Consider the following 23,059-nt stretch of genomic DNA (forward strand, 5'->3'; position numbering starts at 1 on the left):
TGCCTGGGCTCCTGTTTTAATCATGTCTCTGACACGATTCAGTCACATGCCCCTGGTTGAGGGCAGAGGAAAAGGGGGGTGACTGTGTCCCTTAAATAGCTCTTGAACACAGCTGTTGCTGTGCTCATGGATCACGTAGTATCCCGAATGCTCAGGAAGGGTGAGGACTGGAACTTCAGAACACCTCTCAGCTATTTCCCTGGCTCATGGATGTTTAACCAGAGACGGAACGGTGACAGGTGAGGTATAATGGGAAACAACATCCACGTCCCTTCTCTTTATTGACTTTATCAAGAGGAATTCTGAGGTCAGAGCAGGCACCAATACAGCTCTTTATAAGCAAACATCACACTGGTCCACTGGCTCTCTATGAACACAGACACATTGTAAAAGCTGCTACCTGTCTTGGTCTCCTTCCCCAATGTGCTAGCCTCCCTCACCAGCCCCTCTCCCATTCTTCCAGGCCTTATACCATGTCTGAACCTCTCTTTATAGAGTGAAGTTCACTAGATCTCATCATCTTGGATGTAACGTCCTGAATAGAATTGGTGCTCGTGGCCCATGTTTTTCATCTCCCATGTCACTGGAGCTGGAGCTAAGTGATGTACTGACCCTTCACTTGAAGAACATCCTGATTATCCTCGCAGAAAGTTGTTGGCTTTTCACAGTGTACACAATTGGGTTCATAAGTGGTGGGACAAAAAGAGAGATGTAGCCCAGGAAAAGGTTGAGCAAAGGAGGAGATGTCTTCCAATATCCATGTATCAGACCCAAGCCAAGCTGTGGTGTGTAAAAGAGCAGGACAGCACAGAGGTGAGAGACACATGTGTTCAGGGCCCTAAGGCACTCCATATGGGACGCAATTTTCAGCACTGTTTTGAGGATCATCACATACGAAAGGAAGATGAACAGTGAATCCAACCCCAACACGGTGACTGTAAGAAAGAAGCCATAGATGTAGTTGATTGTGATGTCCGTACAAGCCATCTTAACAAGATCCTGGTGCAGGCAGTAGCAATGTGAGAGGACATTGACTCGACAATATTGGAACCGTTTAAGGAGAAAGGGCAGTGGGAATATTAAAGACACCCCTCTTAGCACAAACACCAGTCCCATCTTTTGAATTCTTGGCAGGGTTAAGATAGAAGCGTATCTCAGTGGGTTACAGATAGCAACGAATCGATCAAAGGCCATCAACAGGAGTACTGATGATTCAATGAATGCAAGTGAGTGGATGAAGAACAGCTGGGCAAAACAAGCATCCAGACTGATCTCCCTAGAGTTAAACAAGAATATACCCAATGTTGTCGGCATGGTGGATATCAACAAGGCAAGGTCTGTGATGGCCAACATGGAAAGGAAAATGTACATGGGCTCATGAAAGCTCGGATCTGTTTTTACAATGAACAGAATGACTGAATTTCCTACTGTAGAAATAACATACATTAAGCAGAAGGGGATAGAGATCCAGAGATGGACGTCTTCCTTCCCAGGTATCCCGGTGAGAAGAAATACTGCAGAGTTCAATTTGGTATCATTGACAGCTGACATAATGTACTGGGCAGGTCCGAGGAGTTTTGAAATATCCTTCCTGAAAGGAAAAAAAACAAACAAACCACTAGACTAGATGATATTTAATGAGACATCTTTCTGATCTCAGTGCAAGAGATTCCCAGGAGGTCAAGGAAGATAATCTAAAGCATGGTCCTTGATATGCACCATCGATAGGAACATAGGCAGTGCCAAACTAGATCAGATCTGTAGTCCATCAAGCCTCGTATCCTATGCCCATTACCAGATGGTTCAGAAGAAGGTGAAAGAAGCCCTGAAATAGACATCTATGAGATAACCTGCTCCCAAGGAAAGTTTCTCCCCAAGACTCACTAATTAGACATATAATGTAGTATAAATTAGGCAGTTTTAAAGCCCTTCTACTGTTTTTTCTGTTAAGTCCTCACAACTGGAATTGGATTTTTTGCTTACTCATATAAACATCCAGTCCCTGTTTCAGCTCTTGGGCCCACTGATATCTTGTGGTTGGGAATTCGGCAGCCTACTTGAGTGCTGTGCAATTTTACAATTGTGACCTTTCCACTGACAACCTTTCTGGCCCTCCATTTTGGAGTGTGGTCCATTGTACCCGTGACACGTGTATAAACACATGGCAAATGCATAGTGAAAAAGGTCATTGTATTTATCTGTCCTGCATTGAAGCCATTTGTTAATGTATTTTCTTCACAGGTGGAGGGTAAGGACGGCAAGGGAAGGCAGGCTGCTCTTTGTCTGATGCTGATGCTGGCAGCTTGGTCCACATGGCTGCCTGGCCCCCGTGCTTCAGGTCCGAAAAGGCTGGGGTTGGGCCACACCCTGGGAGCGGGGAGGCTTGGGAACTTGGGTGCTCCAGGCCTGGGGCACTGGTCTGGGGCACAGCCTCTTGCTGCGGTGGGGGGCTGGCTTGGCTCCATGGGGGCTTGGGGGGTCATGGAAGGGGTTTGGGCCTTCGTTGGAAGGGGCGAGATTTGGGGTTTGCCTGCCCAGGTGAGGATTCACCACCACCCATGGTTTTCTTGCCTAATTTTTATATATATTATTTTCTCCACTCCTCAGGTCCTATGTTATGCAACTGTCTCTTTGCAGTACAGGAATAAATTCTTAAGCCCAGTTTCTTAATTCAGTAATAATGACTTCAACTGCATCACTCCAGATAAACCTGTATAAATTCGACCAGAACCAGGCCCTATTACATTTCTCTACCAAATACTCCCAGTGATCTACTCTGACCTAGAGGAATCCCTCCAAGAGAAGCTGAAATTCTTTGCTTCGCCAATGTTGACTGACTCCAGGGAATTCAATCATCCTACAGGTCTCATTTTCTCCTCACAGAACCTGCATCTTCTTCCCATGCAAGTGTCTGTCATCAGGATTTCTTCAGAACTTGAAAAGATCGCAGCGTCTCAGCCCTCCTTCACTCACTTGTCAGCAAAGAAAAGTTTATTAGCTCCTCTGTCCCTGGGTTAACGGCTGACTGGTTCTCCTCAGGTTCTGTTCTGTCAGTCTGTAGCCTATACCCAGAGTGGTAACAGGCATTGGGGTCACTATAGAAAATATTCATTCCCTGAGCTCTCACTCACTAGTACATACCCCAGATGTGTTATTCAGGCATGGTGAGGGTTTGCAGGAAGTGGAATTCAAAGATAAATGAATGAGTATTCATTAAAATGGAACTTCATTTCCTACAGGAAAGTAATCCATTGCGCTCTCTCTCTCTCTCTCTCTCTCTCCCCCTCCCTCTCTCCTGTATTCATAAAATCCATAGCACCCGGGAATGGCACTGGGACAGACATGTAACTGAGCTGCCATAATGAAGGGACATGTTAAACCCACTTCATGGGATGTTTGCTGTAGAGCTATAGTGAGTTAATTATTGGGATGTTGATGTTATGGCTATATTGCGAAAAACCAGTATGGTTCATAGCAGACTGCTAGAAAATAAGCAGGTAGGGAAGGAACAGCTCAAGAAAACCTGTCGCTCAGTCAGCACTTCAGGGAGGTTGAAAGACAGAACGGGAGCTGCAAGCTGGGAGGAGCCTATTTCTGGGCTCCAGCTTGATTTGCCAGAGCTGGGAGTCTGTCCAGAGGTGGGTCAGCTGCTGTGAGTAGCTCTTCAGACTGACAGGCACAGACACCTCTGGGGATGTCTGAAGGCCTTGCCCTGCCTGGGTCCTTGTCAGAGTGGGAGGGTTTGGGGTCAAAGATGTGTACAGAGTAGTTTGGTTTAAGAAGCCTGGCTGGTCACGCATGTCACCACCAGTCACTCACAAGTTCCCAAAGGGAAGAACCACAGGACAGAGCCTGAGTGTAGGAGGATTGCGAGATTCTACCCCATGAGAGGGAAGGTTACTTTTCCTGACATCTGGCACTTGGAGACCGGAGAGGGGGATGAGATGCAGTTAGTCCTGTAACTTTTAGTGGTATCTACAGAGAAGAGATGCTAGAGCTCTGAGCCATTCAGGAAACAGAAATATCCCCTGTCTGACCTGTTACCAAAGAGCAATGCATCTCTGAATACCTGTGTTCATAACTGACCCATCCAAATAATAAAACCTTTGAAAATATATTTGCTAATTAAATTTCCAGGAGCAAATAAATCATTAACTGATATTCCAAATAAACCATTAACTGTGGTCTCTTGTCATTCAGCCTCTGGCAGGATCAGGCCCAGAGCACACTGCACCTCCAGAAATGGGACCACGGAGAAAGCCTCAGTCAGGAAAGTGCAGTTTTTTAACACTCCAAGCTCGCTTGGGATGTCAGATTTCTGTGCAGCTTCACTGACCCCCTGAGAAGCATGGGCGGATGTAGGGGAGGGGTTCCCAAGCTCTTCAGTGCTACCAGCCCTTCACTGAGTCACCCCGACAGCCCAGCTCAGTCCTCTGCCGCTGCACAGAACATCTGCAAATGGAAAAAAACCTTGTAGCCTTTTCTCTTCATTTGCATTGTAAAGATAGTGAAACCTGCCAACGTACCCAATTCCTGCTAGAAGGGGAGCTGCTGACACCAGAGGTCTTCAACCAAAAGGACAAGAAGTCAGTGTAGAGGTAGCACAGGCAGCAGGCAGTATCTGTTCAGACAGGAAGGCAACTGCCTTTATGAAGCATGTTTGAACGTTCCCTTGGGGGCCACTTGGCCATCAGGGAACCTCAGCTGCTTAGCTTAGTGTGCACCAGCTTTAATCCCCTCATGGCAAATGGTAAACTGCAGAAGGCAAAATCACAGAGGACATGTGGTGATCCTACCCAACATGACTGCAGTGCAAGCCCTGCTGCAGGCTCTATTCCTGGAATCTGGGCTTCTCATCACTGTTCATATTGTTCTGATTAGTCACCTGGCTACGTTGGGGGCTGCTGAGCAGTAACTATGATGCTGTCACAGCTGTGATCTTGTTGAAATAAATAATAATAATCAATAATAGAGGATCAGATTTCTCCCAGACAGCCTCCTGTCCTGCATAGCACACTCAGAGTGCAAGCTACGAAAGGGAGATTCTACAAGGCTGCTTACTTGGAAATTTTCTAGGATCATTCCAGTATGATATAAACTTCCTCTCTGTTATGGTGCTTAAGTGCTGGAATAAATTGCCCAGGGAGGTTGCAGAATCTCTATCCTTGTAATTTTAAGAGCAGGTTAGACAGACACCTGCCAGGAATGGTCTAGATAATAATTAGCTCTTCCATGATCACAGGAGTCTGGACTTGATGACCTTGAAGTCATGCAATTCTCCCTAAACCATAACAGGAGGCCTCAAGATCCAGGAATCCCCAAAGTTAGGTACACATCTCAGCGATCCACTGGTAGCTACACTCTCCCACACACCCATAATCTCTGGATCTCCACAGCTGCTCTAGGACCCTCTCCAGCTCCTGGCTAGCACAGATTCATCAGAGATGTGCTACCTTTTCCTGTCACAGTAGCCACTGCCCACGGGATCTGTTGAAGGGGTCTTGTACAGTGTGGAGGGGGCTGCACAGAGGTGGGAAGGTTGGTTAGAGTAGCTGATGGGCACAATACCCCAGCCATAGACTGGTTGGGAAGTTTTAACCTTTCCATACCCATAGTGCAGCCAGACACTCAGTCTATGCAACCTTCATTTATGTTATGAGGAAGAAGCAGATGAAAAGCCTCCAATTTATCTTGGGAATCCATAATCTCAGCTTTGTAAACAAAGTCCATTGCCCATCTATCCCATGTTGAGTGGATAGTGACCCATATCAATGAGTTTGCATGGAACAGATCCCTGTGCAGTGCAAGATGGTATAAATCTGGGTTTATTCTCCACCAAGGGTGGAAGGCTGGGAAACTGGGAAACTGGCTATTGTCTCGTGTTTGTCCTTGAATGTCTTCGGAATAAAACACTCAGGTAGCTTAGCTGGGTGTGTGGTGTTACCTGCTCCTGTGTTGGGTAACAACGCTGCCTGGAGAGGCCAGCAGTCGAGTCTGAGAGAGGCCAGCCCAGCTGACTGGTTACGGGGCTCAGTGGTTCCCCAGACTGCACCCCGGAGGGACAACCTGTCACAGAGTTTGTAGAAGAAATTAACAAATTAAACAGAAAAAAGTCACTAGGACCAGATGATATTCACCCAAGAGTTCTGAAGGAACTCAAATATGAAAACTGCAGAACAACTAACTATCACTTAAATCAGCTTCTGATGACTGGCAAATAGCTAATATGATACTGATATTTAAAAAAGGCTCCAGAGATGATTCCAGCAATTACAGGCATGTCATCCTAGCTTCAGTACAAGGCAAACTGATTGAAACTATAGTAAAGAATAGAATTATCAGACATATGAATGGACATGATTTGTTGTGGAAGAATCAGCATGGTTTTTGCAAAGGGAAATTATGTCTCATCAGTCTATTAGAATTCATTGAGCTGGTCAACAAATGTGCACAAGGATGATCCAGGGCATATAGTGTACTTGGACTTTCAGAAAAGCAGTAGACAAGATCCCACAACAAAGGCTCTTAAGAAATGTGAGCAGTCATGGGGTAAGAAGGAAGGTTCTCTCCTGGCTCAGTAACTGGTTAAAAGAGAGGAAGCAAAGAGTAGGAATAAATGGCCACTTTTAGAATTGAGAGAGGTAGCTAAGGATGTCATAGAATATTAGGGTTGGAAGAGACCTGAGGAGGTCATTTAGCCCAACCTGCTGCTCAAAGCAAGACCAATCCCCAGACAGATTTTTGTCCCAGATCCCTAAACGATCCCCTCAAGTAGGGAACTCATAGCCCTGCATTTAGCAGGCAAATGGTCAAACCACTAAGCTATCCCTCCCCCACAGAGGGCTGTATTGAGAGTGCTCTGATTCCACATATTCATAAATGATCTGGAAAATGGAGTAAACAATGAGGTGGCAAAATTTGCAGATGAGATTAAACTATTCAATATACATAACTCCAAAGTAGACTGTGATGAGTTACAAAGGGAACTCAGAAAACTTAGTGACTGGGAGAACACATTTTTTTGTTGACAAAAGCAAAATAATGCATATTGGAAAAATATAATTCCAACTATCACAATGTTTCAAACTCTGTCTGTGTGATAATTTCCAAGAGTCCTTCTGAATTCTTGTTGCCGTTGCCTCAATCCCTATACCTCTGCAATACTGACTGGCAGACAAGTAGTTGAGGCCATGAATTAAGGAAGAATCAGAAAGAATTTGGACATAGTAAGACTATTCAGTATCAATTCAGTTACAGTTTTACACTAAATAGATATTTTGAAAACCTATATGCCCATGTGGATCAGGACACAAGCCAATCTCTCAGTGTCAGGCTTTAGGGTGACAGTATCATTGCGGTCAAATCACACACACCCCATCAGTCTACTGCTGTTTTCTTACACCTTCTTCTGCAGCACCTGGGGCTGTCACTGTCAGAGAGAGGACACTGGACTAGATGGACTACAGGTCTGATCCACTAGGCCACTCCTATATTGGAAATGAGCAAAGTTTCCCCCATGGAAACAGACATTGTTATGCTGGGTTATAATGTTCATCTTTAATTAATCTCATGGTAATCTGGGGCTCCCACATGAAGCTCAGAGGTTGACTGACACAGCCTTGGCTGAGCTGGAGGCTCTGTGTGTATGGGGGTTATAATGTTGTGCTCCACAGAATGGGCATGAAGGGCACAAGGGTCCTGGTATTTAAGGCTACAGGTTTGAAGCTCTGTTACTTCCTGTTTCATTTGGTGAGGCACTTTATGTAATAAGAGAAGCCGTACAGGTGCCTGTCTTAGCATTTGCCCCTTGTGTGTGAGATTTCTCACTGGTGAGACACATTCACTGATTAATCCTCAGCCAAGGGAGCAGGTGTGACAGAAGGCACCTCACCCCCTGCAGAGGAAGAACTGTGGGGAACGTGGGGTGTCTCTGAGATTGCAGGATCCAGGTGCAACAGTGCTGCCTCTGGCAGGACATAACTGAAAGTATCAATTCGGGACAAAATGCTTAGAGCGGGGCAGTCAGAGCCAGTTTCCCATTATTGCCACCAGCATCACTACTTATGGAGATGACTGGTTGTCATGAAGTGTTTGGGAGTTATGGCCCTGCACCCACCACTTCCTGCGATTCACCGTGACTCTCAGTCAGCCAGTAAAACAGAAGGTTTATTAGATGACAGGAACAGAGCCTAATATAGAGCTTTTAGGTAAGACAACAGGATCCCCTCAGTCAGGTCCATCTTGGGCCTCTCTCCATTTCCCCAGCCAGCTCCAAACTGAAACTCCCTCCAGCAGTCTACCCCAGACACACCGCAGCTCCTCCTCCAGCCTTTGTCTAGTTTCCCGGTGTGATGTTATTGACATAATCTGTAACTGTGTAGATCTCTGTTGTGACATCTGTTATATATTTTAAGCAAATATTGTATAAAGGTTGTCGTGTAAGGGGTGTTATATCCCTGGGGGCAGCCGGTTTAGGAAGAAATCACTTGAGGCCAGACAGCAGACAGCTAATAAAACTACCATTTATTTACAGACACAGAGCTTGCCTAACTAGCCGAAGCTGGCTGGGCTATCCCCTAATAATCTAACTCAGTTGCCATGAGAACAAAAAACATGACAACCAAATACACAACATATTCCTCCCCCTCAATAAGAACATCCCATAAATAAAACACACACTAGACTAGAGAAGGTGGGTAGACTGCCTCCATTCCCGGATAAACCCTGGGGATTATTTTGCCCCATAACCATGGGTTCGTCCTAGCTAAAGATCCAGCCAATGAAGAGGCCTTCTGTCTCTAGGTGGATTACGGCAAACTTCTGGTGTTGTTGCACCCGTAAGCACCATGGGCTCAGGGTCCACAGCATAAACAGGTGAGGAGGTGGTATCAGCTCGTGCTGGGCAAAGGAGTATCTCAGCTGCCGGCAGTAATGGAGGAGAACAGTCAGGAACAGGTGATTGGTGATTCGGTGTCTCACCGGAAGAGATGAAGTCAGACCACTCAACTGCAGATGTGTCCTGAGGACTGGCATGACCTGGCAACAGCTGATCTACATGTCGCCGCCAGTTAAGATTCTCTGCAGTCCGGACTGTGTAGGAAACAGGTCCTGTTTGAATGATGATAGTAGCAGGGACCCATTTAGCTCTGGAAGTATACTTCCGAGCCAAAACTGGCTGTCCCGGGCTAAAGGTTCAGTCTTTTGCACTGGGTGCCCGTCTGAGGACTTGATATTGCTTCTGAAGTTGCACAATTTGTCAGGGTTCCGAAGGTTTCAGCAGATCAAAGCAAGTGCGCAGCTGTCGTCCCATCATTAGAAAGGCCGGGGATGCCTGGGTCGTAGCATGAGGTGTGTTTCTGTAGGAAAGTAACAAGGTATCGAGATGCTTTTGAATGGAATGTTGTCCCCTTGCTGATTTCAAAGCGTGTTTCATTTTCTGCACAAATCTTTCAGCTAATCCGTTGGTGGATGGATGATATGGTGCTGACGTGATGTGGTGTATCCCATTTGCCTTCATGAAATTTTGAAACTCCTGAGAGACGAACTGCGGTCCATTGTCGCTCACAAGTTGTTCTGGCAGACCGAAAAGACTAAAGAGTCCCCGTAGTTTTTGGATAGTACTCTCTGCAGTAGTGGACTGCATTATAGAGACTTCTGGCCATTTAGAATGGGCATCTACTGCCACCAAGAACATGCTTCCTTCAAGGGGGCCAGCGAAGTCAATGTGAATACGTTGCAACGGGTTTTCAGGCCAGTCTCATGGGTGTAGGGGTGCCCACTGGAGTGCATTCCTCACACACTGACATGACATACAAGCTTTTGCCTTCTCTTCAATAGCACTGTCCAATCTAGGCCACCAAAAATAGCTTTGTGCAATTTCCTTCATGCGCACTACTTCACAGTGACCGGAATGTAGCTGTTCTAACATCTGTGATCTCAGTGGTGATGGAATAATGACACGTCTCCTCCACAACAAACAGAGAGGTTTGTCGAGATTTTCCATGCATCACCAGGTCCATAACTTGGGACAATACTGGGTCAACGCGAGTTGCCTTCTTTATCGGAGTGGCAGTGATGGGTATATTCTCTACCTGTTCAAAGTAGAATATTTCCTTTTGGGCACTATCTTGATGTTTGACCGGCAAAGGCAACCTTGAGAGGCCATCTGCATTGCCGTGCAGAGTGGATTTCCGATATTTGATTTCATATGCGTGTGCTGAAAGTAACAATGCCCAACATTGCATACGACTAGCAGCTAATGGGGCAATGCCTGTGTAGGGTCCGAAAATTGACGTCGGAGGTTGATGGTCTGTGAGAAGAGTAAACTTTCGCCTAAACAAGTACTGATGAAACTTCCGAATTCCAAAAACAATTCCTAATGCCTCATGTTCGATTTGGGCATAGTTAGTTTCTGCTTTGCTTAGAGTGTGTCAAGCAAAAGCAATAGGTCTTTCTTCTCCCAAAGGCATAATGTGTGACACGACTGCTCCCACTCCAAAAGGGGAGGCATCGCAGGCCAATTGTAGGAGTAAGGATGGATCAAAGTGCGTTAGAACTTCAGAATTTAGCAGTGCATCCTTAGCTTTGTTAAATGTAACATCACAGGCTTCAGTCCACTTCCAGGCCTTGTTCTGCCCCAGGAGCTCATGAAGTGGTTTTAGCAGTGTGGCTAACTGTGAGATGAACTTTCCATAATAGTTCAGTAGTCCTAGAAACGAGGGCAGCTGGCTTACATGTCAAGGTGGGGGAGCCTCCACAATAGCATTAACTTTTGCAGGGGCCTTATGAAGACCCGCAGCATCAATGATGTGTCCCAAATATTCAACAGAGGGCTGGAAGAATTCACATTTGTCTTTGCAAACTCGTAAACCATACTCTTCCAGTCTTTGTAGGGTAGCCTCTAAATTCTTTAAGTGATCCTCTTCATTCATTCCAGTGACCAGGATATCATCCAGATAGCACTGAACTCCTGACAAGTCACACAAGATCTGGTCCATAGCCCTCTGGAAGAGGGCAGGAGCAGACATTATTCCGAAGGGTAGGCAACAGTATCGATAAAGCCCCTTATGAGTCACAATAGTCAACAGCTCTTGGGACTTTTCATCGATGTACATCTGTAAATATGCTTGACTCAGATCAATCTTACTGAACTTTGGTCCCGCAGCCAGGCCTGCGAAGAGGTCATCGAATCGGGGAAGCAGGTATTGCTCTGCACACAACACTGGGCTGACAGTGACTTTAAAATCACCGAAAACCGGAAAGAGTTATATTTTTTCACTGTTGGAACGATAGGAGTGGTCCATGAGCTATGGGCAACTGGTATTCGGACTCCATTGATGACCAGGCGTTCCAGGTCTGCTTCAACTTTTGGCCTGATGGCATATGGCACAGTTCGGGCTTTCAGATATTTTGGTGGACTGTCAGGTTTAATGTTCAATGTCACAGTGATTCCCTTCATACTTCCCAAATCATCTCCAAAAACAGCAGCATGTTTCCTTAGTATAGGAGTTAGACTAGTTTCTTCTTTAGTTATCCGGTGCACTTCTGCCCAGTTCAGCTGAATATTCCCAAGCCAAGACCTACCCATTAAGGCTGGGTAGTTACTTCTCACCACAAACAGTGGCAATTTAGCAGCCTGTCCATTCAGCTCCACCTTGACATCATGGGCACAGCTTCTCCCGTATACGTCTTCAGAACAGTTTTTGTTGCCTTAAGCGGAAGATGCTGTAGCTTTTCTTTATACACAGTCTCAGAGACCAGCGAGACGGCTGCACCGGTGTCCAGTTCCATGCGTATAGGTTTGCCGTCCAACAACGGGGTTACCCAGTATTCATGTGAGCCCACCGCCAAGGACAAAACATACAGTGATACTTCCTCTTGCGATGAGGTGTCACCTTGATCATCCTGGGTCTGCTCTAGGGTACGCAGGGTTCCTCTTTTTGTCGTCCAGACCACAGGCCTCTTTTTCTTTTGTTTACAGGCACACTCAATATGTCCTTTTTTGCCACAGTGTCAACACACCCAGTCCTTACATCTGCATTCTGATGCCTGGTGACCCGGCTTACCACAGCGGTAACATTCTTGACTCTGCACAGTTTTGTGGATAGGTTCTTGTGACACTTTTTGCACCCTAGGGGATGCACCGATGTATTTCACCTCCCTTGTAGCCAGTTCCATAGAGACAGCAATATCCACAGCCTTCTGTAATGTAAGCTGAGCCTCTGTCAGCAGGCGCTTCCGTATAGCTTCACTGCACAGGCCACACACTAACCTGTTATGCAGGGCATCATTTAACATCTCTTTAAATTCACAGTGTTCTGCTAGCTTTTTTAAAATTGCTACAAATTATACAACTGTTTCATCTTCTTTTTGGTCTCTTTTGTGGAACCGAAATCTTTCAGCAATTACCAGTGGGGTTTGGGGGAAAAATGGGAGCCCAGGATTTCCACGATGTCACTGTAAGATTTAGTCTCAGGCTTACCAGGGTGTAGTAAGCTGCGTAGCAGGGAGTACGTTTTAGCCCCTACAACACTTAAGAATATTGGCACCTTCTTCGCTTCTGTAATGTCATTTGCAATAACAAAAAGCTCAAAACACTCAGTATACACAAGCCACTGCTCTATATTCTCATCAAAAGGTTCCAGTGGCCCGGTCGGAGTAGCCATGATTTTTAGTTTCACTTTCACAGTCAGTGCAAACAAGCAGTTTTTGTTTGTTTGTTCTTTACCTTGACTTCTACTTCCTTCTGTTACTGGAGCAGCACCGGAATCCCACCCTCGTCGCCACTTGTTATATCCTCGGGGACAGCCGGTTTAGGAAGAAATCATTTGAGGCCAGACAGCAGACAGCTAACAAAACTACCATTTATTTACAGACACAAAACTCCCTAACCGGCCAAAGCTGGCTGGGCTATCCCCTAATAATCTAACTCATTTGCCATAGGAACAAAAACCATGACAACCAAATACACAACAAGCGCTCTATGGAGAGGTTATGGTTTGCTGGTTATGATTATCCTGTCTATAGGTGTGTATCATTTGTATAGTTGAAGTTATGGAGTTATACTGGCTCTATACTGTCTGTATTTCAATCTTATGCTGTGCTTCTGGGAGACATCCCAGACAAGTTGGTGTCAGCTCTGCCTAGCCTGCTTGATGGCCCATTAAGGACCATCAGCTACACAACTGACCCATTGAGAGAAGGCAGATGCACCTTGTGACTCAGCAAAGTATGCAGGGACTTGCCCATGTGACTGCAGGCTCCATTTTGCTGTAATTTTCCACAGTAAGAACAGAGAGGTGTTCTTACACCTGGAAAAGCCTATAAAAGGCTGAAGCCTCATCTCCATCTTGTCTTCAGTCCTGCTTCTTACCTCTGGAGGAACTTTGCTACACCGAAGCTTTGAACCAAGGACTGAAAGACTCATCCCAGCTGCGAAGGTTACTCCAGACACTTGATTTTAACCTGTAGTTTGTTCCATCACTGCTACAAGCCTGAACTAAGAACTTTGCCATCACTGTATGTAACTGATTCCATTTAACCAATTTGAGCTCTCAGCTCTATCTTTTTTCCTCTTATGAATAAACCTTTAGATTTTAGATTCTAAAGGATTGGCAACAGCGTGATTTGTGGGTAAGATCTGATATGTATATTGACATGGGTCTGGGGATTGGTCCTTTGGGATCAAGAGAACTTTTTTTTGTTTTACTGGGTTATTGGTTTTCATAACCATTTATCCCCATAATGAGTGGCACTGGTGGTGATACTAGGAAACTGGAGTCTCTTAGGGAATTGCTTATGTGACCTGTGGTTAGCCAGTGGGGTATGTAGTAAGAGGAGGCCCTGAAACAAATTTTATGTCAGAGGCCCAGTCTGAGGCCTGAAGACTGAACCAAATTACTTCCAGGCATTGCTAAGCAAAAGCTGGCCTATGAGCCAGAGGCAGGCCCAGCTCACAGAAGTTGGCGAGAAGAGGGTTGTTAGAAGCAGGTGCATCGACATATAAGTGCTAATAAGAGGACCTTGCGCCAAGATGACATCAGGATACTCCACAGATATAACAAGGAACAGGCAGGTGCATCTTAAAGACAGGATCAAAAGGACAGCATGATGGATAGCTCTATCTGTTTGAAACAACATGATCAAAGGGGGAGACAGCACTCTAATGAGCAAAGAGGCTGGACCTCAATACGTCAGGAGGGGTGAGTAATCTGTCCTGTAACTGTATAAAAGTAAGTCCCGGAGTGCGCATCTTTGTCTGGCCTAGTGGGCAGTGGAAAGTCCCGCCACTGACTGAGCCAGTCCATTGTCGGGGACACAAATTCTTAGAATGCCTTGTAGAGTCTACGGGAAACTATTACTGTGCTTTGTTTGACAATAAACCTGGCTCGGGTTCCGTTGTACCTTACTATGGTCAGTGATCTTTGGGGGTTCTCTCTGGCTTTGCTGTGTCAGCTCTCTGCACAGAGCCAGGATAGCACACAGAGGGAACACGCACGCAGCCGACTGTTATCATCATTGAATAAGAGCAGAGCACCACTTCAGTAGCTATTGACAACAGGGCAAAACCAAAGTCATCTCTGTCTGGCTGGTTTGGTTTCCCTTAGAGGTGGAAAAAAAACAGCCTTGGGCTGTAACTTCCCTGCTTTAAGCACTTTGTCCTGAACTGGCACTCTCAGTTGGGTCCCGCCACAGCCAGCATCGTTGCACTCCAACCAGTATGAATTTCTTTCCTGGTTTGCCTCTCCTTCAATGTGGGGAGCACAGTGCTCACTTTTGTAATCAAACCGATGTTCCCCCCTCCCCAGACGCTTCACTTAACGGCATCCTGAGTTTAGATTAAAACTCCAAACGAGTTTATGAATTAAACTGGGGTTTCTCAGGTTTCCACACACAGGTTAGAAATCCCTTTGGCCGGGGTGCAGTGCTTCCCCTCAGTCCGGCTTATTTCCTCAGGTGTTTCCCGTCCTCTTGTGTGGAGAGTGAAGAGCCAACGATGATGTCACTCCCTGATTTTAGCTATAGCACAGAGTGGGAACCCTTTCTTTCAAAGCTCTGTACCTTTCTCACAAACTGCTCTGGGAGCCAACTCCCCAAAATGTGACCTCTAAGGAAGGGTGAGCTACGTGGCCTAATCACAAGCCCTTGTGGAGTCACAGCATCTATAACTTATAGGCTGTCTGGAGCATTCCCAGAAACCTTCCTAAGGCCTCTTGTTTTCCCTACTGGCGCATTTCCCTGAATAGCCCCTTCCCAACCAGCTGCCTAGACTGAAGGCATCTTGCCTAGTGTTCTTTACCAAGGTGTGACTGCAACTGAAAACAGATACGTAGCCAATATTCATGACTTCAGGTACACAAATGATACATGCATGCAAATAGGATAATCATATTCAGAACATCATAACTTTTCCAATTACAACTTACACATCTTACATGAAATGTGGCATAAATATGCTAGAATCACATCATAATAATATCACTATGAGACATAGGGGGGTGCAGTGTCATACAAAGATCGATAGTTCTTTCTGCCGGTGAAATACCTGAAGTTACATAACAACAACAACCGTTGGAAATAAAGCTGAGTAAACATTGTGACACCCAGGCTGCAGCTCTGTGGCTTGCCAGGCAAGGAGACCCTGAGACCAGCACAAATGCACTCAGGGCCAGGAACGTTCCCAGCGCTGGCCTTGGACCAACAATTACAAAGAAAAATTTAATGTCAGCAGTGCTGCCCACCTGGTATGTACATCCCGCTCCCTGTCCCCAACACACCCAGCTCTGCTTGTCTGTCCTGTATTCCCGCTGCCTGTCCCCATAACCCTCAGTGCTTCCGGATTCTCTGTGCACACACCCTGCTTGCCTCCACTACCCTCAGCACTGCCCACCTGCCCACGTGCACCCCGCTTCCTTCCTCTGTAACTCCCAATGCTGGCTACTTGTCCATTTAGGTCTCCAACCCCCCACAACTTCCAGCCCTGCCACACAGAGCTGCCTCTCACCCAAAACCAAAAACAGGAGCAAGACCTCACAGGGGCAGCTCACAGAAACATCTCCTCAGACTAAGTTAAACTCAGTCTGCCTGCACCCGGGAAAAAGGGAAGATTGCCTGTCCCTGTAGACTCCCTGTGTATCTCCACAACCCTCAGCTCTGCCTCCTTCTCTTTGTACAACTCCCTCCTTACCTCCACAACCTCCAGCACGGCCTGCTTCTCTGTGTACACTTCCCTACCTGCCCCACAACCCCCAGCGCTGATTTCCTGTCCGTGTACGTGCTACTCTGCCACCAAAACCCCAAGTGTTTATCCTCCAGTCCATGTACACCCCATGCCTGTCCCCAGAAATCCCTGCACTCCCTGCTTATCAAAGTACATTGCCTGCCTGCTCCACAACGCCAAGTGATGCCCACCTGTCCATGTACACCCCACTCCCTGCCTCCATAATCCCCAATACTGGCTCTTTGGCCATGTAGGCCCCCCATCCAAAGAACTTCCAGCTCTGCCACACAGTGATACCCCTCACCCAGGTGCCAGATCCCACAGCAGCAGCTCACAGCAAGACCTCCTCCGAAGTGGTTAAACTCAGTGCCTGCCTGCAGTGGATAAAGGGGGAGATCAGCTGAATTGCCTTTCCTGGAGTGAAGGGAATACAACAGCTGCTTAGCTTGTGCATGGAAGGAGAGAGGGACACACACGGTGGAGGTAGAGAGGATGTGGATACTAAAAATAGCCTGTGTCAGTAACTCTTCCTCAAAACAACAAAAAGCTTTAACATATTGCAGCCTGCTAGAAAGCCAGACACCCCTTCCTTAGGCTGTTTTTCCATGTCAGCAATTGCTGATGTTACCATGAGGCTATATTGGGGCTGCTCAAGGGAGGAGGGATGGGCGAGGTGGGGGATGGTGTCAGACACTATCTGGCACAATGTGGTCTACACCACACTACAGTCTGAGACATCCCTCTTCCCCCCAGGTCCTATGAGGACTTCTGATGCCACTTTGGTCTATGCATTAGGCAAGATGTTCATTCCCGATTTTACCCTGTTTTAGGACTTGGAGCCACTGTGCTCTGGATACTGCATGTCCCCACTGCTCTCCACATACTGTGCGTTCCTGAACCTCCCCAAGGTTAGATTTCTAACACTGCGCAATTTCCTCTAAAACTGAAGCATGCTTTCATTTTTACTGCTTTTTGGGCTTGTCGAGCCAGAGATGCAGGGGCACAGAGAGAGCAGATTCCTTTTCCGCCCTAAACATTTTTTTATCCTTGTTGATCTGAACCCATGCACCTCGTAGTCTGAGATTTTTGGAACTCTGCTGTCAGTTCCTCTTTGGTCGTAGTCTGAGATTTTTGGAACTCTGCTGTCAGTTCCTCTTTGGTCCAAATGAGCTCACCCTTCCTTAGAGGTCACAGTATGATTCCAGTTCAAGTGTAAAATAGGGGGATTTAGGGTGATCTCCAGGCCTTCTTGGGAGTTTTGCAATTGATCTCAATGAGATCAAGATTGCCACAGTTAGTGATTAACTTTCAGCTCCTAGCTGGGAAAATCACAGCTTTGAGTCCTGCTAAAGAGAATGCTATTTTGTTAGGGTGCTGAAAGATCCCCACATGTAAATGTTGCATTCCTATTTTTTTCTACAGAAGGCCAGAGTCAGTCTGGAGTGACCCAGTGAGGACAGATACACACTGCAGAGACTTTGCCGTAGTTACCAATAGGACAGTGAAATGACTAATTTTGAAAACTTGATCGAATCTGAGATTATCCCACATAAACTGAAAAAAGGAAGCTATTGCAACAGATAGCAGGACACAGTAATACAGAAGGAATTGTCCTTAAAAACAAATATTTGTCTAAACTATTTCCAATACATCTGTAGTTCCAATTTTAACAGATAAATCCATTCCTGTTTCTGACACTACTAAACATTTCAAGTCACTGTGCAGGTTAATTCCTGCCCAGATGGTCCCTGACTTGAACCTGGAACTTTTCCTGAGCTCTTAACACTAATTTTAATGCAGAAACAAGTAACTTACCAAATCCTGTTCAACGGAGGGTGCTACTCAGTATACGAATCTCACATACCTGACACTCGGCATGCCAGACAGTGACCTTTATCATTCAACCGAACAGTCCCTGCGGACTCTCCCATTGCCCAGGACTCCCAGACAATTCCCTCAGCTCTGTGAGCAGAGGGAAGAACAGAAAATAGACCATGGAGCACTTCAGCTTGAGAGCCTCCCCTGAGAGTGGAGAATGATTGGCCGATAATAAGGGCTCAAACTATTAAGGGAATCTGAGTATTGAAACTGCAATGTACTGCCAACTGCACTGTGTGTGGCAATTCTGACAAGATATGGGACCAAAACACATTTTTAATAGATTGTATCAGCGTACAGGCTGCATACCGTCCATGCAATTGTAATATCCCATCCATTAGCCTCTGAAAAGTCAATGCCACTCCATATAGGCCAAATGATATGATCTTGAACTGATGAAAGCCAAAGGGTGTGAAAAGCTTTCTTCTCCCAGGATTCTGGCATCAAAGGTATTTGCCCGTATCCCTTTGTGAGTCTAAAGTGGATATATATTTGGCGGCTGAATCTCTTCTAGATGTTCATCAATACCTTGCATTAAGAAAGCAGATTGGGAGAGGCAACCTAGTGCCAGAGGATATGGAAAAATCTAATATACTCAATTAGGTTTTTTTTGCCTCTGTTTTCACGAACAAGGTCAGCTCCCGGACTGCTGCACTGGGCAGCACAGCATGAGGAGGAGGTCAACAGCCCTCTGTGGAGATATAAGTAGTTCAGGACTATTTAGACCAGGCCTGCACAACTCGTAAAGTGGTGAGGGCCACGTTACTCCAAAGAAAAAAGCTGAGGGCAGAAATCCCCCAGTCCCGCAGAAACACTCCCCCCCAGCGCAGCCCGGTCCTGCGGAAACAAGCCCTCCTTCCCCAGCGCTGCCACACCAAAACAGCTGTGGGCCAAAAAGGAAGGTTGGGGGTTGAAGGAGGGTGATACTTTATTAAGAATTTTTCAAATGAAACAAACAATTTTTTAATTTTTTTTTTATGAATCATGGGAAAAATTAAAAACACCTGTTCCGTTGAAAGAAAACATTTGTACTTTTCATAATTACCTTGCAGCCTTGGGGAGCCCTGCGCCCTTTAAATCCCAGCCCCAGCCTGGCCCTGGGAGTCATGGCTGGGATTCAAAGGGCTCTGGGCTGGCCGGAGTCACGGGAAACAGTGAGCCCTTTAAATCTCATCTGCGGCCGGGATTCAAAAGGCTCTGGGCTGGCTGCAGCCGCAGGAAGAACTGAGCCCTTTAAATCTCAGTCGCAGCCAGGATTCAAAGGGCTCTGGGCTGCCCGCAGCTGCTGGGAGCCCTGAACCCTTTAAATCTCAGCCGCCGTGAGGATTCAAAGGACTCTGGGCTGGCCGCAGCCACCTGGGAGCCCTTTAAAACCCAGTCCCAGCCCATCCGCCAGAACCGCGGTGGGGACTTAAAGGGCTCAGGGCTCCCCCCAGTGGTGGGGAGCCCTAAGCCCTTTAAATCTCAGCAGTGGACGGGATTCAAAGGGTTCTGGGCACCCTGCAGCGATGAGGAGCCCTGAGCCCTTTAAATCTCAGTCACAGTCTGGAGCCCTTTCAAGCCATGGAAGCCGGTGTCCCACTGGGGAGGGGGCCAGTGGTGTGCCTGAAAGTCCCACCCCCGCAGCTGTGATTGGGCAGAACTCAACCACCGGCACTGCTGGCTCCTGCCTGCAGGCAGGTACACCACCAGGAGCTGCCCCACGAAGCGCCACCCACGCCAGTCCTGCTACTTTGCTTGTGATGGTGAGCGAGCACAGTGTTTCCCATGTGTGCGGGGTTTAGAATCCCCCCACGGGCCGCACAGTGAGCCTCCGTGGGCCGCATGCGGCCTGCGGTCCTGTCATGGTATAAATCCCCACTCTGAACCTTAGAGTCCAAAAGATGAGGTACCAGCATGAATTCCTCTAAGCTCAATTACCAGCTTAGAACCTGTAGTGTTGCCACCAACCAGGACTTGGAGTGCCTGGTACACTCTGGTTCACCTAAAACCTTCCCTGGGGACACTAAGACCCAGACCCCCTGGATCTTAGCACTAGGAAAGTAAACTCTTTCCCCCACTGTTGCCTCTCCCAGGCTTTCCCTCCCTGGGTTACCCTGGAAGATCACTGTGATTCAACTCCTTGAATCTTAAAGCAAAGGGAGATGCACCTTCCCACCCTCCTCTTTTCCCCTCCCCAAGAGGTAATACAGATTTAAGCTCTATGAATCTAAAACAGAGGACATTCCACCTTTCCCCCTCCCTTCTCTCTCCCTGTCTCCCACCAATTCCCTGGTGAGTACAGACTCAATTCCCTTCAGCCTCAACAAGGGGGAAAAAATCCACCAGGTTTTAAAAAAGAAAAGTTTTTAATAAAAGAAAAAAAAAGTTGTCTCTGTAATTTAGATGGTAAATGTTACAGGGTCTTTCAGCTTATAGACACTAGAGAGAAGCCTTTCCCCCAGCACAAATACAAATTAAAATCCTTCCAGCAAAATACACATTTGCAAATAAAGAAAACAATCAAAAAGACTAAACAGCCTTCTACTGGTACTTACTATTTGAATAGAAAATTTGAGAGCATGTAGGTATGTCTGGTCACTCTCAGAAACCAGAGAAAACAACAGACAAACAAACAACACAAAACAAAGACTTCCCTCCACCGAGATTTGAAAGTATCTTGTTTTCTGATTGGTCCTCTGGTCAGGTGGTCCAGGTTCACTGCTTGTAACTCTTTAAGGTAAAAGAGACATTAACCCTTAACTATGTGTTTATGACAGGGCCATATGTTGTGCAGGCCTGATTTAGACTCTTCATTCACTGAAAATTAAGAAAGAGACTAGAAAAACACAGGAAAAAAGCTTCAGAAACACATACCCTCTGCCATCGAAAAACACTGCTCTGAAAAGTGGCATTTTTTCAAACAGCCAAAGAAGTGGTCTATATAGTAGCAAAGTTGTCAAATTTTCACAAGAGGGTGAAAGATGAAAACAGAGTCTATGATGCAAGATCACCAATGTACGTCTTTCCCTGGCTAAGCATGGATTAGCTATGCAAGGGCAGGATGAGAGAGAAGCCTGCAAACTGTGGAAATTTGCTGGAATAATGGAATTTGTTCCACAATATGATGAAGCATTCACAAATAATAATAATTAAAATTAAAATTAAAATTAATAGTAAAGCTGATACATTACATTTGGTTGTAGCAAAGGCCTTCCAAATGAACTGGATGGCCACAGTATTTTTTCACACACCAGAGGGCTTGTTTACCTTCTTTTCACAGCCTAGCACTCAGCATGCTCGCATGGAGGGTCAGGAGACCCTTTCAGTAAAACTGGGATTCTCTAGTTTAAATTACATGAGACGGGCCTGCAAGCGGGAAAATGCATCTGCTGTAAAAACTCCATGAGAGCCCTTCTCAGGAGTTTGGTGAGACTGTCAGACCCTCCGTAATGAAGATTTATTAAAGCGTTCAGTTTGTTGAAGAATGGGCAAAAAATAGATTTTCGTGTGACCAAAGAGAGGAAGAAGTGTATTCATGGGCTTACATTTTACCGATCTCCGTGCAGGGCAAGACAGTATAATTTTGGTTTTATATTTTGAAGGGTGACCAGGACAACCAGAATGACCATGGGGAAGCTTCTGTTGTGGCTCCTGCCGTCCCTGTGGTGCATAAGGAAGAACGCAAGTAGTGTGCCATGTGTGAAGGGGACGAAAAAGTCTTGGGCTATCCCTCATTTAAACATAGTTACATGGCATATTGCCAAAAGGATCTGGGAGGAAAAACACAGACCTCGATACTGGAATTTGTGTGGGATTTTGTGGAAAAAAAAACCCAAACACTCATGAAAGATTATGTGTCAATTATACTGACATGGTACCAGTTGAGGTTGGGCTTGCTGAATCAGGATGGGGCTTACCACCTGTCGGGGAAAAGACCACCACCTTGTTAATTGATCAGACAGCCTGAGGCTCCTTTAATTGAGAAATCATCAATACATGCGTGCACACATGGAGAGACAGCGTGTCCCCTAGCAATGGTTAAGCCGCTCTCCCGAACTGATTTTTGCCACAGCTTATAAAGCGTAAAACCGCAAATTATTATATTTGCTTACACATAAATCATAACCTTATTTGGCAATCATATGACATACGTTGCAGAAGAGCAATTAACATTATCCTTATATGGTAGGTATAACATATGTAAAATTGCAAGCTCTTATCTTTTACTTCCTTAAGGATGTTTACATGACTGTCAGAAGACCCTGACATCAGTTACCCTACTTGCGGTCTAGCTGACCTGCCTCGTAAGGCCCTTTGGGACTCAGTGTCCAGTGTTCAGTTCCTGATTCTGGCCAGTTGTTGCTATGCTGATACTTGGATTATTTATGCTAACGCAGGCCTTTTAATATGTTACTGTAGGGCAGTGGTGAGCTGGTTCTTAGGGGAATTTTTCCCTTATGCTAGCAGCATGATCATGGTTTGTGTATAACGGAACTGCCTTCTGGGAGTGCAGTTCCGCAGTGGTTATGTTAGCAACTTATTTCTTATGTGTTAGTACTTTAGGCCTATGATTTTATAATTTAGTATAAGCAGATTAGATCTGTTGTAAGGGGGGGGCAAATTTCCCTGTCAGGAGATATTTATACATAGGAGAATATGAAAAAGTGGAAGTATGCACACCAACTGGAAGAGTCCAGTCAATTGAGATGATATTCCTGGGTCATCTACCATAGAAGGGGATTGGGCACACTGACTGTCATAAACATAGAGAAAAGAGTTACATAAAATCCCTCCTGGGTAGTGGACTAAATTGCTTTACCTGTAAGGGGTAAAGAAGCTCAAATAACCTGTTTGGCACCTCACTAAAAGGACCAATAAGGAAAGAAGATACTTTCAAATCTCTGGTGGGGAGGGGAGGTTTTGGTTGTGGTCTTCGTTTTTTCCCTCTCCAGATGGAGAGAGAAACCAAGCAACCCCATC

General features: G+C 46.0%; 1 protein-coding gene across 1 annotated transcript; it reads right to left on the reverse strand.

Annotated features, from left to right (window-relative positions):
* Positions 1-615: 615 nt before the first annotated feature.
* LOC115645531 (olfactory receptor 51G2-like) lies at positions 616-1,551 on the reverse strand. Its single transcript, XM_030550334.1, has one exon. It carries the CDS (start codon positions 1,549-1,551, stop codon positions 616-618), a length of 936 nt encoding a protein of 311 aa, XP_030406194.1.
* Positions 1,552-23,059: the final 21,508 nt, after the last annotated feature.

Source organism: Gopherus evgoodei, chromosome 1 (genome assembly GCF_007399415.2).
Source record: "Gopherus evgoodei ecotype Sinaloan lineage chromosome 1, rGopEvg1_v1.p, whole genome shotgun sequence".
In the NCBI taxonomy this organism is placed as follows: Eukaryota; Metazoa; Chordata; order Testudines; family Testudinidae; genus Gopherus; species Gopherus evgoodei.

Bases quoted from the DNA above. Each gene is read 5' to 3' on its own strand.
- LOC115645531 (XM_030550334.1), bottom strand. From the start codon at position 1,551: ATGTCAGCTGTCAATGATACCAAATTGAACTCTGCAGTATTTCTTCTC.